Below are 16,732 nucleotides of genomic sequence, written 5' to 3'. Positions count from 1 at the left end.
GTATAAGGCTTGTTGATACAAGGAGATGGTGTGCCACGAGAGGAGTGGAATCAAAAGGAAAGTCATTGATGAACTAGTGACTGTTCTAGGTCCCACCCACCCGCAAATTGATGAGGCCATCAGCCTTACAAAAACCATACAAAGCACACCAAAATAGATGTGCTGTCCAGAAAAACAACGAAGCAACGTAGTGGACAGAACAACCGACCAAAACGTCCCTAGGTTTGGGAGCGAAAATTCCCCAACCAAGCGACTGTATCGTGGCTTGAACTAAACGAGAACACGCTGATGAATCTGGTGAATTTGGATCAACTGTTGTTATCCGCTGGGACAGGTCCACTTTTAATTGTGACCGCAAAGCATCGTTCGGCAATCGCTTGCGCTCTATAAGGGACCTATACAGATCATTCATTTGGGACTGTCTTTCCACCGGGGAATAGAATCGTCTTCTATAAGTGGTCAGTTTGGTTTCACTGTTTAGATTGGCATATCCACAACTCGGCGAGGTCACACAATGAGTGGAATCTCGAAATCATTTTGGGGTCGTGTTCTAAAACTAAACGGGCTACGTAAGTGAAAAAACTACCGAAGAAATGGGGCGGACGTTTTCTCGTCCAACTCCTGGAGCAGACCTCATGTTTTTGTAGCGTAATTTTGTTGCTGCTTGTTTTAAGTCCAAATGGTTTCGAGGTTTACGGTAGACTAGGTGTTGATCTGCTTCGAGTGAACAGTTTGAATTGCGAATGTTGGTTAGGTCTACTGGATATTTCGCGTTTTGAAAAAGTGCTTGGCATTTCCACTGTTGTAATTTCTATCTATAACACAATATAACTCACGTTGTTTTGGAAGGTTGAGAATTACTTTCTTTCCGTTGGGCAATGAGCTGCCACCATATCCGGTGTTACGTGGTGTGCCACTGTCGTCGGCCATATCGATTGGGAACTTGCCATTATCCACGCGTCTGTGGGGAGTGTATACGTTAGACTTGTCATCCGACTTGCGTTGTATGCCATCAGCGGGATCACCTTCATTGCTTTCAGCCCCGGTGTTTGGTCTGTCATGCCACACCAAGTCCTCAGTACTGTGATTTTGTACAAGTTCTTGTAAAAAGTGTATGTAACCAATGGCAAGTCGCAAGGTATCCACTTTGGAGAGTCGTTTTTCATACGGAAGTGTTGGAATGTGAGCTCGGAGTCCTGATTCATGAGAAATTGTGAAGGAGTTTTGTAACAAGATCAGGTGCATACCTAATGCCCTACTCATAAGGTTACTGAAAATTCTTCAACAGCCCACCACCGGTTTCGCTCTTATGAGGACTCATCAGATAGACGAAGTCCCCGGGTTTCCGTCAACCTTATGTTCTACTTGAAACCAAATTAGACTGATTGTGACAAATGCACTCATTTTCAAACAAATTTGGTTTTTCGAGAGACTCACCTGGAACCCAGCTGAATCCTTCGTTTGTGACGTTTCAAGGCAACTGAATGTGCTCCAACAGGCCGCCTCGTGTTTCAGTTGCTACGATATTCAAGACATCGCGGTACATAGTTCCAGGTGAGTCCCTCACGAAACCAAATTTGTTTGCAAATGTGTGTACTTCGCTAAGATCAGGGACACTTTGTGTCTACGTAGGCGTAAGCCGCGGGAACACGATTGGCGCATGGTGCGGTCCTATTCGCAGTATGATGAAAATTTATTAGGATACTGGGGAATTAAGTGATTTTTGACTACCTTTATCTGTCCTGTTAGGAACCGTCTTTTTCTTGGGATCAGCTTGACTTCCAAAATAAGCGATCCGGTTTTCACAGTGTTTTCACTTGCATGGTGGCTCAAATACTGATCAACAGTTTTGAAATATAGCCACACCTTTTTAAGTGGGGATAAAGCAGCATTTTTAGGCCACGGTGCTGAATGAAGGTACATGTATATTTCAAGGGAACACTACTTATATGGTTGCTGAAGACCCTTTGACCAACAACGACTAGTTTCGCTCTCTTTGGGGTCCATTGGGTGAGTGCAGTGCCCGGATTTCTACTTGAACCCCAATTGGACGGAATGCACCAAATACTCATATTGGCATACCAGTTCTGTTTCAATCCAAGCTCAATCTCTCGTTTATGATAATCGTCAACTAAATATACTGCAAAAAGGCTACCTTCGGTTTCTTTCAGTAAGATATTCAAGATATCACAATGGAGTTCTTTGAATGAGCACGGTAGGTAAATGAGTGCACTTGGCGAATGATGCCCTATTTGGGTTCAGGTAGAGTACAAGATTGACGTAGACTGTGCCCCGTGATGAGCCCTAAGAACTACAAAACCGGTCACGGGCTGTCGAAGAGTTTTCAGCAACCCTTTACAAAACTATACTGAGATATATCGAACTGATGTCGTACGAACTGAAATATGAACCGGCATTTGTGCTGCACCGAACATTTTGAGTTCGGGACAAGGGACCTACCTCATAAGACATGCTGCGTCGTCGGTCTGCCACCGCTTGGTCTTTGGACTTCATTAGAGGATTTGCAAGCCTACTACTAGCATTTGCAACGTAAAATGATTTCATCTAGGAGGGGTTTTATCGCGGCCAATTAGGTGCTGGTCTGGTGTGAGTGAAAGCAGTCACTAGATCGGTCTTTGCTGTTGATTTTGGTTAAAATCGAAAGCGTTATGTAATGCGTTTCGACCTCTTTCCACTATGTAATAACTTTACTCTGTTCATCTGAAGTCTATTCGGCGCTTTGCGGGCTCTAGGAGACGGCAGATCACGCCAACTGAGGCCTCTTTAGAAAGCTAGTGTTTATGATGGTGTATAACCAAAGATTTTTTCCCATCTACAGCTGCCTATGAGAATAACAACACGTCCTAATCGTACACTTTAGCGGTCTGTCACGGCTTTCACTCCCACGACATGTGATTGCAAGTGTTCCATTTTAAAAACTGAATAAATCCTATAATTGATGGATTTGCCCCGAATGGTTCGCTGAACCTTGTACGAAATGTAGCAAGTTAATCTCTCCAAGTTTTAACGGCTTGTCAAACCTTGTCTTGAAAAATTCTCCCACCCCCCCCCAGTTTGTCTCCAAAGGTAGGTCTTGCAGTCCTATAGAAAGCTCCAAAAACACCCTCCATCTGTCCTTAGTTGGACACACAGGTCGACATTTGAAGAAATTCTGAAAGGAGGTAGACAAGCATTGTTTCGCGCGGTAAACTTTAAAGTTGTTCACACTTTGGCTAAATCACCCCAAGCTTCGAGCAGTCCACATTGGTACAGCTCTCAAGACAATTGACCCGGGTGGCACCATCTGAGCTAGGCGTGAGTAGCGGCGGTATGATTCGAACTGATAACAAAAAAACGACTCAGAAAGATTATACGACTAGAATTTGGTACACCTTTTTCACTAGATCTCAACAGTTTCGTAAATTTGCTTGGCTTTTAGCTCGTAAAGAATGAGAATGATAGCTAATAAGTCCGATGACAGTGAAACTAGTAGTTCCTGTAAAAACCCACCTTCGAATGCTTTGTTGATAGACTGCATCCGCCGCCGTTCACGTAGATTCGCTGCCTGACGCTGAAATATTTGTACACCGGGAACGCGTTTCCGATTGTGGAAACCGCGTAGACGCGCACGCTTCAGCTGGCGAAAGGTGACTTCACGTTTTACGTCACTGAGTGCTCGACGGCTTGAGTTGTGATTAAATTTGGTTCTCACATCTTCGGTCTCCAGCTCACTGTCGCTGATATTTGGGCACACACTGCCCTCGGTCAAAAAAGAGGCTGTATCGCTGGGCGATCCGAACGAATTCATCTCGGGTACCAGTCCCATAGAATGCAAGTCCGTTTCCGGTGTTATGCTGCCTAGCGGAAAACGAGTTCCCCGGTGCAGATCATGTTGGGATCTTAACTGAACATCACAACTGAGTGATGAGAATCGTGGAGAGTTTGTCAACAGATTGGACTGTCCGTCTGAACAGTAAGAAGTATCCAATAGCGATTGAAATTCCGGGTTCCCCGTCAGTGCCAGTGGCAAGCAGTGCATAAGTTGTCGTGCCTCAACAAGCAGAGATGTAGTAGTCGTGGCGCCTGGCAAGTGGACACCCCAAGACACGGTTTGGTCATTCTGCAGCCGAGTAACTGGGAACATGTCACCACCATACTTGTCTAAGCTCGAATACTTGGGGAAGTAGTACGGATAATGGCAGGTTGGTTGTGTCATGCTTTCACCTGTAACCATAAGAACGATTTTATTCACTCTTGAGTTTCCAGGGGAAAGCAGTGAAATAAACATGGAATTTCAGTATGTCAGATGGCAATGTTCCCCTAGGTTATAACTCATTATGAGTAGCTGAGACACGACACTTCATCGTCGGTAGCTGAACTTAGTTTACTTGTCTTCTGACATGCAAGCACACGACATTATCAATAGAACAACAGGCATGATGTCACTCTATCCACACATTATGCATAAGGAAGCGTGCGAACGCTGCCGACAAGAGTTACGCTTCGGTGTTCAGGGTAGACAAATGTGAAAAGACTCAGTGTGCCCTTCAAAGAAGACCCTTCCGGAAGGGAGACTGAATCCTCACCTTGGAGATTGAGCACATTCAAAATTTCGGCAAACTCAAAGTAATTTGGATTCAACTTTCGCTCTAGACAGCGGGCCCAGCAGAATTTCGACAGCTGACGGTAATCACGTGACACCTCAGACGCAGTTAGTCAATTCGTTGAATGGCAAATTCAACCGAGCACTCTCAAAATTATGATTATTCCTAGAAAGCTTTAGGTTTTACTGGCGTTGCAGAACTACGTGTTAGGTAAAAAGAGGCAACTGGATCGAATTGAAGTGGAATAGTAGTGGAATAGTTGAAATACGCTCAGCTTCAAATCACATTGGTATCAACCAGAAACTCGGCTGAAGCTCGTGTTTATGATATTCTTCAACTGAGTGCGTTGTACAAAGACTGGCTCGTGTTTCACTTGGCATGCTATCTATACTCTTGGCAACAAACTACCTCTAATGTTGCCGAGAACTCTTCGACGGCCCATCACCGGTTTTCCCATCTTGGGACTTATCAGGTAGGCTAAGTGTCTGAGTTTCCATAAACTTTGTGTTCTGCTTGAACGCCAAGCTGTACGCCACAGGCGAAATACACCTATTTGTAACTTACTTTGGGGACTCATCTGAACCCCTCTGTTATGGAACTCTTTAACTGAATGTAGAATACAAGTTTGGTGAGAGCGTACGGATTACTCTTACCTGCTAAGCAACAAGAAAGATGAAACCGGTAGCGAAATGTCCTTAATTTTTAAGCATATCCTCATGTCAGGAAACTGCACGATGGTTCCAAGCAAGGATAGACCAGCAGTATAGGTCAGCACTGATTGGGTTCACTGACAGGATGAAATCTCCACTGCAGGTGCACTTGGCATAAACTGTGCATGTTCGCATCCCAGATTAAGATACCGATGGACTTTTCGCTTAGTTCGATGAAATTCTATTACAAATCTGTTCACTTGTGCCAAATTTGTGTGCTACGTAGCAGCCACTGATAGACTTTGTTTTCAGCGGAGTGTTCGTGCCACAATTTTGCATCCTGAAACCATTAGTTAGTGGAACCGCCTACTCGGATGGTTTCTTCCTGCTGGATTCCCCTACCTCCCCGAAGAAAGTGAATTTTTATCATCACTTAATCAGCCTTTTTGTAACCAGAGCGTGCTCTCCGGATATAACAAGCTCATCACACCGTTCACCTGGTCTGATGTTTTATAGCCCCATTTTCTTGCCGTCTGAACAACAAAGTTGGTCACTGCGATTCAACGTCACTTAGTGGTTCCTGAACCCCCCTCCCCATCAGGGAGGCGCAGTCAGTCTTATTTTTCACTTGATTCCATAGGGGACTTGGTCAAGGGTGTTCTTCAGACAAAAAGGTAGTTTCATCCAACAGGCGATCTTTGTGGAGGTAAGTCTAAGAAACGCATTATTGCCGTTTACGGAACACCACGCTTTGCGAAAACATAGCTATTTAGAGAGGCGCTTTCGCCTGATGGTGAGCTCTTCAGATGAGGCCCCCTAAATTTGTACTAACTCAAAGTAGGGAAAGGACTAGATTTTTATCTGATCCACCCGAGTCAAACGAAAGAAGTATTATATATCTTTATGATGTACTACTCATAAGGTTGCTGAAAATCTGTCGACAGCCCACCACCGATTTCGCCCTTTTGGGGCTCATCAAGTAGGCGCAGTCCGCGGGCTTCCGTTAACCTTATGTTCTACTGCCTGAAAACATCACAAACGAGAGATTCAGCTGGGTTTTCCAGGTGAGTCTCTCGAAAAACCAAATTAGTTTGCGGAAGAAGTATTGATTTATTTTGTTGAATGAGTAGTGTGAAGTGTGTTCTAGCCGGCTGAAATTACAAAAAAATTAAAACTGAAGTAGAGTTCTGACAAAGACAGTACCTTAACGGAAGTGGTAACACCCATGTGCTTTATTTACCGAAATCCAATGTACGAAGTTTTTTCTCGTCAGTGAACTCCCAAGCTCTCATAAATGGTTTTCTCACAGTGCGTTGATGAATTGCCGGATAACCTTTGTTCGTTTTCGATCATTCTGATTTCTTATAATTTTCAGGTAATATACGAAAACATTTCGGAAGTGGTGTAACAAGGGAATCTACTCATTTTCAATCTCATTGTAGCAATATTGAATGCCTATACCTGACATTGATTGATGGTCAACATTGAACTAAACGGTAGCCTTCAACGAAGCTGCTAGAAGGGTGAGTCAGAGGTGCTTGTCAGACTTGTGGCATTTATCGCAAAAGCAATGATTTGCCTCACTCGATCGATCACCCGCATGACATTCGGTCAGAGTTTTTCAAATGTTTCAATCTATGACCGTCTTAGCTGTCTGCCTCATCAATTAGAGTACTACTTCTTTCAAAGAGAGGTACCCGCATGACATTCGTTCAGAGTTTTTCAAATGTTTCAATCTATGACCACCTTAGCTGTCTGCCTCATCAATTAGAGTACTACGTCTTTCAAAGAGAGGTCATCACCTCCACCAATGGGGAATAAGCACCAAGATTTTATATCAGCCGGTATGATTTAGTTCGATCTCGTCGAAAAGAGACTATGCCTCAGCGGTGGCCCAACCACGTGACAATCTGTACACAAAAATGCTGGCTATTGGACGAGAACCAGCTCTCAAATGTCGAGCGGGCAGCCACTCGTTCAAAAGTGAAGATCCTCAAGATGGAGACTGGGAGGACTATTTTAACAGTCTAAAAGAAACATGCTCACAATATTTTTTTAAAAATGCTCCACGGGGTAGGTTTATCGGAAAAAAATCGTTTTATTCGGCAAGTCAGGAGAACTTACACACATGAATGAATGCGTACATAAACAGGTGTAAATAGTTTAGCAACGTGCTTCTACTGGTCTACGCCTGCTGAAAACCAAGAACCCATGAGCCCATTATATTAGGGGCTGTATGTGGATAGTGTCAAAGCTGGTGAGACCGAAGAAAGGCAACGCCGTGGCGTGGTAACAGAGGAAAATACTCTAATATCTTGCATATCGTCCCAACATATTCAGCTGGAGATTCTGCTGAGGGAAAGCAGACTTCGCAACAGAATATCAAGATAGCCAAATACTCTAATATCTTGCATATCGTCCCAACATATTCAGCTGGAGATTCTGCTGACTTTGTTTTGAATCTCCAATTAACACTGAGGGAAAGTAGACTTCGCAACAGAATATCAAGATAGCCTGTGTATTGTGGAATATCAGTATGTCTTTCAATTCAGAGGGCTTCATCGAGTCTTCAATCCCAACAATTCTAGCATGATTAGGGCCTCAAAGTGACCTTCAAGTCAGGTATCACCTACCCCAGTTTCCGGGGGGGCACCCACAATTGATGAGTCCCAAACAAAACAAGACCTGGATGTTTGCGTATTTTGAGCAATCATACCGTACAACTGATATCAAACCTAATGCAGTCAAGCCCCTTAAAAACTTAAACTCTTCTGTTGTTGAGGGAAATTTTTGTGACACAGGTTAACTGTGTAGTTTTCGACGAACTGGGCGGTCAGGTTGTGAACGTTTCAACGCCAATCAGGAAAACTTCGTCAGCGCGTTGCTGTGAATCGAAGAGATGTGCTCAGTCCGTGCACAGTGAGCATTCTTCAACGGTATCCATCATCTCATTCAGACAGCGATCTTCCTACTCTCCGCACCATTTGCTGGTCAACCACACAGGTAAATCGTCTTTCTTCCCCCTAAAAAAAAATCGTTCACTGTGTTCGGTTTGACTGAAAACTCGCAGAAAATAAATTGTCACATGTTCTCAAAACACCCTTGACTAACACACGTGTTGAACTGCATCATTGTTTTAACTCGTTAGAACTGACGTCTTTGAATGGTGTTTGCTCTCTAACATTAACAGTGCTGCTGCTTTCTTGGTTCATCAAGCGTCAGCTGCTACCCTACTCCCAGAGCCCTATCAAATTCTCACGCCGAATCCGTTCGTATTTCGCCGCCTATCTATCTACCTACCTTTCGTGCAAGTTGGCGGTCGGTTGGTAAACACAGTGATAGACGAGAGCATCACTCACTGACCATGAGATGCACCCGCACTTTATGAGGAAAGATAACTTATCTTCCCTGCCCTGCCTTGTGGCCCAGCAATAGTTCCACGCAGACATCCACCGAATGCGTCAACAATAGATTTCGTTGTAGGCATACACACAAACATGCGTTCGGTAAAGCGTACACACACACACACACACACACCACGCCTCCCCTCTCAATGCTTCCAAATAGGGTGGGGCATGGGAGTTCCGACAGTTTAGTTTTTTCTTCCTCAAAACAGGTGCGCGAAATTCTCATGTCCGACCACGTGTTATGTCGTCAAACCACCACGGGGTAGATTATTCGTCCGTGAAGAAAAAATAAAGAGAAAATATTGATAAACTATGTATGTTTTCTTACGTTTCGGCCACTGACAGCCCGATGGGAGAGACGACGGGTTGATTATGAAGTCTAATTACCGTGAACGTCAACAGTGACCCGGTCTTTCTGAGTTCGTCATCGGCCTGAACAGCACAGTGAGGCTTGTTGAAATTTGACGGTACCAGCAACTCCGGGTGACAAGGGGATGTAACGTTGGGCACTATTCAACAGGGTGTTCAGACAAGTCGGAGACAGGACGTTGAACAGGCGTAATTTCTGAAAAGCGAGCTGTAAAATTCTGAGCTATCTGTGTAACGCGATCTTCCCGACGCAGCAAGCGATATGTTCAGCGGGGGAAAAACTACCTAGATTAGTCGATAATCCAGCTTCTAGCGTCAGTTACCAAGCAGAGTAACATTAATCAATATTTTCATTTCCAAAGATTGGTCGAAACGAAGGATAAAAACGTCCTCAACAGATCGTTCGGATTAGTCATCCGCTTGGTTCTGGGGTTAACGAAGATTAACTACCAACCAACGAACAACGTGTTTGATCATCAGCGCCCACTGGATAAGCCCCAGGAGAGATGGAATTGTTGCATCCCAGTTGAGTGAGGGCCGAGCTTTGTACTCCATGTGCTCACGTGAGTTACTCAGCTTTGTGGACGAGTGCTAGTCAGTCAAGAACGCAAGGCACAAATCAGTTACGCCATGACCAAAAAGATTGGTTGGTGCGTACGCGTGCGCCTAAATGATACGGTCAATATAAAGGTGTGGGTAATAGTGAGATTCATAACAGCTCCCCGTTTCAAGGAATGGGCACGGGTGTGAATCACCTTCTACGGGTAATTTTGGTATAGATTCAAAGACACATGGATGGCCTACTCTGATTCAGACAGCTTAATTTCTGACAGAAAAGGAAGATGACCGTAAATAATTGTCAGTTGTCCTCTTGGTCACGAATACTCAACATATAATGCAAATGCTTCATTGTTTTGTGCTGATATGCACAGTTGCAGATTTTTCAATCAAGGATAGAGTTCTGACGATGCTTCCCTTGGGCTTCAAGCAATTGGACATCATGATAGGGTCGGCGGCCTCTCGTTCAATCTCAGTTCTGACTTGACTAGATCACGTGATACTTTGACCTGCAAGTCGAATGTGACTGAACTTGAATGTGTGGCTCTATGCTGTGGATGCTGTATGCTGTCGTTCCTCTGTTTTGCAAACTGATCCTTCCAGACCCAGTGTTGTTTTAGTAGTACACTTGGCGTGGGTTTCTAAATGTCTGACCTTCCTGTGGCGTCCTAACTCACTTGAAGTAGGAGGAAGAAAATATTTGGGTTTGTGATTGGTTTTTACTCGTGCGAACTCAGACAACTCAAGCGCGTGCGCATCAAGCATTCCTGTTCTTGTTATTGATCCATACCTTGTATCGATCATCATCTAGCTCACCTTGCGCACTAAGTTGAATTAGTCTTCACGAAGGAAACTACTCACAAGGTTGCTGAAGACTCTTCGACAGCCCACGATGAACCCGGAAAGAGAACTAGTTGATCCAATTAGAAAATAACAGAACCGGACTAGAATGTAGCCAATTACTTTTGTTCAGTTTTTGCTTTGTGAGGGTTACAACCACGCCTTCTCTGACACGACCTTGGGAGAATTGCAAAATTGATCTGTAGTTGTTCCGAAAGCCAGCTTTTAAGAATAACACCCCCCCCCCGTGCCACTGCAAGGCGCACAGGCTGTTACTTCCTTCGAGATAGTACAGGTAAAGCCAAAAACGGAGTTGAATAGTGTTGTGAAAGCTCCGTTTTCTAACCGATCTAGGGTAACATATTAATCCTAAAAATATAGACAACCATTAGGTGAGCTTATTGTCAGCAGTGATTCCAGAGTAGGGCATTTCCCCATCAGAGTAACTTTTCGTACTAATTTGACTCGTATTCCATTGCATTTCGGTAGCACCTATAGTCTTCTTTCTTCCGCTACTTTCAGCGACGAATGGATGTCACTTGCTGTCTCGGATCATACCGTTCCGCTTCATCCGTTGGCCTCAATAATCGCAAGATCGCACGTGTAACTCTCATCCATCCGTAAATTGGTGTCGCTTTTCGAAAGCAGAGCGCTTCCAGCTCATTCACTGAGGATATATGTCAACTACCAGAATTCATTGTCCAGACGTAACACACTACTCATAAAGTCGCTGAATACTCTTCGACAGCTCACAATCTGTTTTGCCATTCTCTTTGGGCTCATCAAGTCGGCAGTCCTCGAGATCCCGTCGACCCAAATTGTACGAAATCCGCACACCAGTTTTGATTTGATGAGAAACTCAACCGAATCCTAGCTGTATTTATTTCGTGAAAGGAGAAACAGGTCTTAGGCTGTCGAGCAGTTTTCAGTTACCTTTACCTTCAAGTTACAGTTCCAGTTTTCTACCGCATGCTCTACAAACGACTAAACATCAGACCGTTGAGCATTAGTGATATGATGCTCTGAAGTAAAGTATCAATGATTCCGCAATCAGGTGTAACGGAGTGTCGGGAAAAATCGAAAATGGGTCGGCCAATTTGGAAGGTAGTTTAACAGCAATTTGGCAGTGCAGATGTCATATGAGTTGGATTGGTTTATCCACGGCAACTAGCAAGCGCCGTGGGGCGATTCTCAATCTCTTAGGTAGTCGTTAGCCAATAAAATTTGAGCAGAATCCCATCGACTGATTTAACTTCCGGTATATTGTCGAAATTAGTCACCACAAGTCGTTCGAAGCCCCAGATTTTGATGCGACAGGCAGTTCAAAGACAAACGTGGGTCGTATCTATCAGGCTCATTCATGCTTTTGTCCAGAACCAAATGGGGTTTCATAGGTTGGACACAAAAGAGCTTCGAGTAAATACGTTTGTCAGTCATCTAGGACTGTTCAATTCTCTGTCAGGAAGAAGTATATTACCTTCGAGAAATACACTCATTTGCAAATCAATTTGGTTTTCACGAGAGACTCGACTAAAGCGCTCGTTTATGATAGTCTACAACTGAATGTGCTGCACACAGGCCGCCTCATGTTTCAGTTGGCAGTGGCATACTATTTCATAAAGGAAACTACTCGCAAGGTTGCTGAAAACTCTTCAACAGCCCACGACCGGTTTCGCCCTTCTTGGGGCCCATCAGGTAAGCGCAATCCCCGAGTTTCCGTCAAACTTATGTTCTACTTGAACCCAAAGTGAACAGCACATTCAGTTGTAGAATAGCATAAACGAGAGATTCAATTGAGTCTCCCGTGTAAAGCAAATTAATTTGCCAATGAGTGTACTTCTCGAAAACAGTCCAAAGTGAGTTCAAGTAGAACATAAGGTTGATGGAAACTCGGGGATTGCGCCTACCTGATGAGCTCCAAAAGGGCGGAACCGGTCGTGGGCTGTTGAAGAGTTTTCAGCAACCTTGCGAGTAGTTTCCTTTATGAAATAGTATGCCACGTCTTCGCCTGCTTGTTAAAAAATCATTTTAACTGGATAGCCATAGGTAGATATAATGTAAGTTTTTGTCTGTGTTCATGAACATTTGATACCTCCAAAACACCTGGTGTGCATGTAGTGTGCGTTGAAATACAGCTTGAAATGACCTTAAACCCATCTTAGAAATCATGTTCAAAGTTATACGACTGACGAAAGCAGTATCTGTCGAAACGAACCGTTTGTGATGAGGAACCTCTGAAACGCAGTGGTGAACTGTGGGATACGTTAACTAATCCTGTTTGAAAAACGCATAGTCGCCCTGTGAATCAAGTTGGCCCGCGCGACAGACAGGTAGTACTGGGGTATCATTCATGCCACATGCTGAATTTGGGTAACATAGCAACATGCTAGAACAGGTGAACAAGTCTTCAAGTGGATCGTGTTCAATTGAGGACAAGACTGACACCAATTCTGCTTCGCGGTAGCTATGCGAGAATCGTCAACACAGCGGGAGTTCCTAAACTAAGTACGGACTGCAGAACATAACAAAGACATTCTGAAGAAGTGAAACCCACCTTCTGATCTACTGTATTGTTATAGCAACCGTGTAAGGAAGTTTAAACTATATCACTGCCAGCGGTTCTCCGAGAAAAAATCTATAAAGCTACTGGTAGAAACATGATGATCGTTTGAAGAGGAGTGGGTACATAATCGCCAAAAGATGAACGGTGCTTGCCATTTAACGATTCGGGTTTCTGGATTATGATGAATTACCATGAATTTCATTGTTTTCTCAATGTTTCTCCTCGATAATCGCTCAGGTTTATTAAAATTAGCATTAATGACGGTCTGAGTCAATTGATACGAACACTTTCCAGTAGTCAGAAAGCAGCACAGCTGTGAGAGGAACACACGGCAGTAAGATGCTCCACTTAAGGTCCCCCGAGGAGAAGAATGCCGCAATTTCAGTGCCCAGAAGAGGTGTGCTATGAATCACGCATAGTAAGGGACAAAGCAGGTGATGATTTTTGAGCAGTTTGACAAACTAGTGTATCGTTGTTACTACTGATGGGGGGCACTCGAATAGTATTTTTTGTAATAAATCCGCTTTTCGTCTCTTGAAAAGTGAGATCTATAACGGAATTTGTGGACTCGCTCTGTAGCATTTGCTTGCAATCGAGTAACAGTCAATGAATATCCAAGAAAGTTCAGAAAGACGCTTTCAAGGAGAAGATGGATATTCAGTTTTGTAAACAAGATGCATATGAGAGCTTTGCTCCCCTGTCCAATAATCTGTAACTGTTCATTTGACATTTTCTAATAAATGACTCCGCAGCGAAGGCCTTCTTCCTTTCACGACTATCGATGAACTACATGGCTTGCACCCAATAGCGGAATAATATCCATCGATAAATCAACCGGAAGCTCACTAATCCGCGTATCATCTGATTTGTGCTTCTAATCTCCAGAGGAAAGGCTCATAAATGGAGTTTACTTGGCCGGTGAAGTCAGCCTGTGTTGTGAAGCACTGTACCACTGTTTCCTCGTTGTGCTTCACGAATCCGTAGAATGTTGAGTCGACTATCATAACCAGTACCCTAACAGCTTATCCCAATCGAGACTGAACGTTACACATCTTTCAATTCACTTCAACCGACCTGCCGCTGACTGACCTCCCGAGTGAACAGTTTTCAGATGGACAGCCCTTATGAATGGTGGATCAATTTTCTGTCATGCTAATTCTGCGGATGGAAAGAGGTGTCACAGTGATTCTGTAGTTCTAATCGATCACGTGTAGTCAACGTCCCAAAATGAAAGTTGGCCAAATACGAAGATCACAACTGATGCGTTCGGTTTTGCGGTTATGGCTAGCGTGCTACTGCGAACAGCTTAGAGTGCATTCAAATGTCAGGTGCGAATTCGGATAAATTAGATCAACTCACTGGTCTTTCCAACATCAAAACGACCACAGAAACCATGAAAAAAGATATTTTGAAAAAGTCAACCGAAGTGGTGAAACCCAATTTGATTGTCTGCCACAGAAACCGTGTGGTGGAAAAAGGAGATTTTGAAAGTCACCCGAAGTGGTGAAACCCAATTTGATTGTCTGCCCAAGTGAAAATACTGAGTTTAGAAGAGTTGATCCAATCCACTTCTTGGTGAGATGGTCGGTATCAAGTGGGACGTTTATTAACCGATGAGGTAACTTTAGATCATTAGAACGGATGAAGCACAATTGGATTTAGAGGTTGGTTTACTGACCTACTGGTTTCAAGCATTGTCACAGTTAGAGGTGAGATCTCACTTAACCAGTTTAAGTGATTTATGTAGGCTCACAGTTCTGGAACAGGCGAAATAGGTATCGGATATGAACGGTAAAAGTTACCTGCTTGATTCGAGCTCCATCTGTCTGAAACCGTTCTCTAAACAACTGGGTTGTGTGACTTAGGTTTTGGCTATTCTGCTTTGATTTCCGAACTTCTGAAGACTTCGATGTAAAGCTCGCGAGAATTTCTAAACAAGAGTGTGTTGTTTTGCACTACAAATGGGATAAATACAGTTCACACTATGTGAGACCCCAAAGGGCTACTTTGCCAGCCAACGGACTTCACTTTGAACGAAGCTAACTGCAGAGGTAGAGTGGCCGGTTCTGTTGCTCACACTGTTGTCTCGTAGGTTCTGTTCACCCCGTTGGCCCCTGTCGACCAGCTATAGTACTCTAGCTTACCACTCACATATGACCTAGAGTTCTTGTCCGTTTTAGTACCTCCGTTGCCCTTTTACAAGATGAACGTCTGGATGGCTTTGGTTGATTTAGCGTGCAGATGTGGCCCAAGTGGTTGGAGCGCGAATTTAAGGTCCGTGGTTCGAACACGACTCCGGCCTCTCGACTTCCTCTGTCTAGGCTTGGGCAACATGGCAATATCCCAGCCCTCGTGCAACCTTCGGGTGGTATGGCAGCTAGGCATCGAAAGGGTGTTACAGCTGAACTTTTTTTACTATCTGAGGAGTTACAGCGCTGACTCCTATCTTCATTTTAGGTTCCCAAATCGTCACTTCGTGTACTTGCGAGTTTTAACGGATATACAGACTTCTACAGTAAAAGAAGGTTATCACGCGGGAACATTCTGACCTAGCAGTAACAACTCTAGAAAAATGAATGTTTTCTTTCGTAGTCCTTACTCCTTTGTGTTTAATTTTCACTACACTTAACCTTCAGAATTATACGCATCCACCAGCTGCTGCGAATCAGGCGCGGAAGGCTTAAAACTTCTAATTTAGGACATAAAATACAGAGGTGTAAAACGCTTCAGATGAGTATACAGTAACTAACCAAACTTGGAGAGTCTATGTTCCAGTGTCGTCAACCCGAGATACGAAGTATGATACTCCTAGAGGGATCCACCCCCCCCCCAAGCTGGGGCACTTCCGAATACGGGACAAGTTTAAAGATACGGGACTGTCTCTTAATGGAACCTTCCTCCAGGAGGTAAAGTCCACAGTCCATGTAATCTCCGATAGAAGGTGGTACAAGGAAAATACCCTATTGGATCGTTTTTGCACAACCACAGCTGATATATTATCCCATATTTGTGGGCCAATCGGACTCGACTCAGTCGGCAATTTAGTCTTGAATGTGTCCGGAACACTATCTAATAGAGTGGTTCATACTGAAGGCGGTTAAAAGAAGTCCTGTCAGTGAAACCAATCAATGATGAAAAACTTAAAAGCCCAGTACAGCTGTTTTGTCCTTATTGAGAATCGTGAGCAGTGCGCATTTCACGAAAATCCAGTAGAAAGTTTCAAACCCGCCACTATCTGGTTAGCGGTTTGAGTACTCAACTAGTTGATCAAGAGCGGCTGATCAGTGGTGTGATCACCTCTCACTTGGAGAGGATATAGCGTCACTCGTCTTCTAATCCCGGCATTCACGTCACGCAGTCGCATGTGTTGACTGGTTGCCCGAGCAACGACTTTTCATATGGGAGCTTCACCCATTAGGTTAATTTGCTTCTTTCTCTGATCCCAGTTATAGACTGTTGGTAGTGTGGCCGAACGGTTAAGTGCCCAACTACTCACCGGAAATTTAAGGGTTTGAGATTGTCGGGGGTTTCGTGAGATCCGCATGGCTGCCTATTCCGAATAAAGATGAAGCAGATGTGCAGATTCTTCCAGTAGTCTCAGCAGAGGTCTTCCATTGACATTACTAAATCTCTTGTTACTACCAAGAGTGGACGAAGATAAGCCCTATGACCTAATAACTGCAGAGTTCCACTTCCTGGTACCCCCTTCCGATTCGGAGTTCTTGTTCGTGTGACTACTAA

General features: G+C 44.1%; 1 protein-coding gene across 1 annotated transcript; it reads right to left on the bottom strand.

Annotated features, from left to right (window-relative positions):
• Positions 1-837: 837 nt before the first annotated feature.
• On the bottom strand, positions 838-4,216 carry T265_12589 (hypothetical protein; the record flags this gene model as incomplete). The annotated part of the gene is made up of 2 exons (XM_009164510.1): positions 838-1,196; positions 3,511-4,216. Coding segments are annotated over 2 exons (1,065 nt in total), but the record flags the coding sequence as incomplete, so codon positions are not given.
• Between the last annotated feature and the right edge of the window lie 12,516 nt (positions 4,217-16,732).

Source organism: Opisthorchis viverrini (genome assembly GCF_000715545.1).
Source record: "Opisthorchis viverrini unplaced genomic scaffold opera_v5_6, whole genome shotgun sequence".
Lineage (NCBI taxonomy): Eukaryota > Metazoa > Platyhelminthes > Trematoda > Opisthorchiida > Opisthorchiidae > Opisthorchis > Opisthorchis viverrini.
The sequence above is the reverse complement of the archived record's forward strand: the minus strand, read 5'-3'. Positions and strand labels throughout refer to the sequence as shown.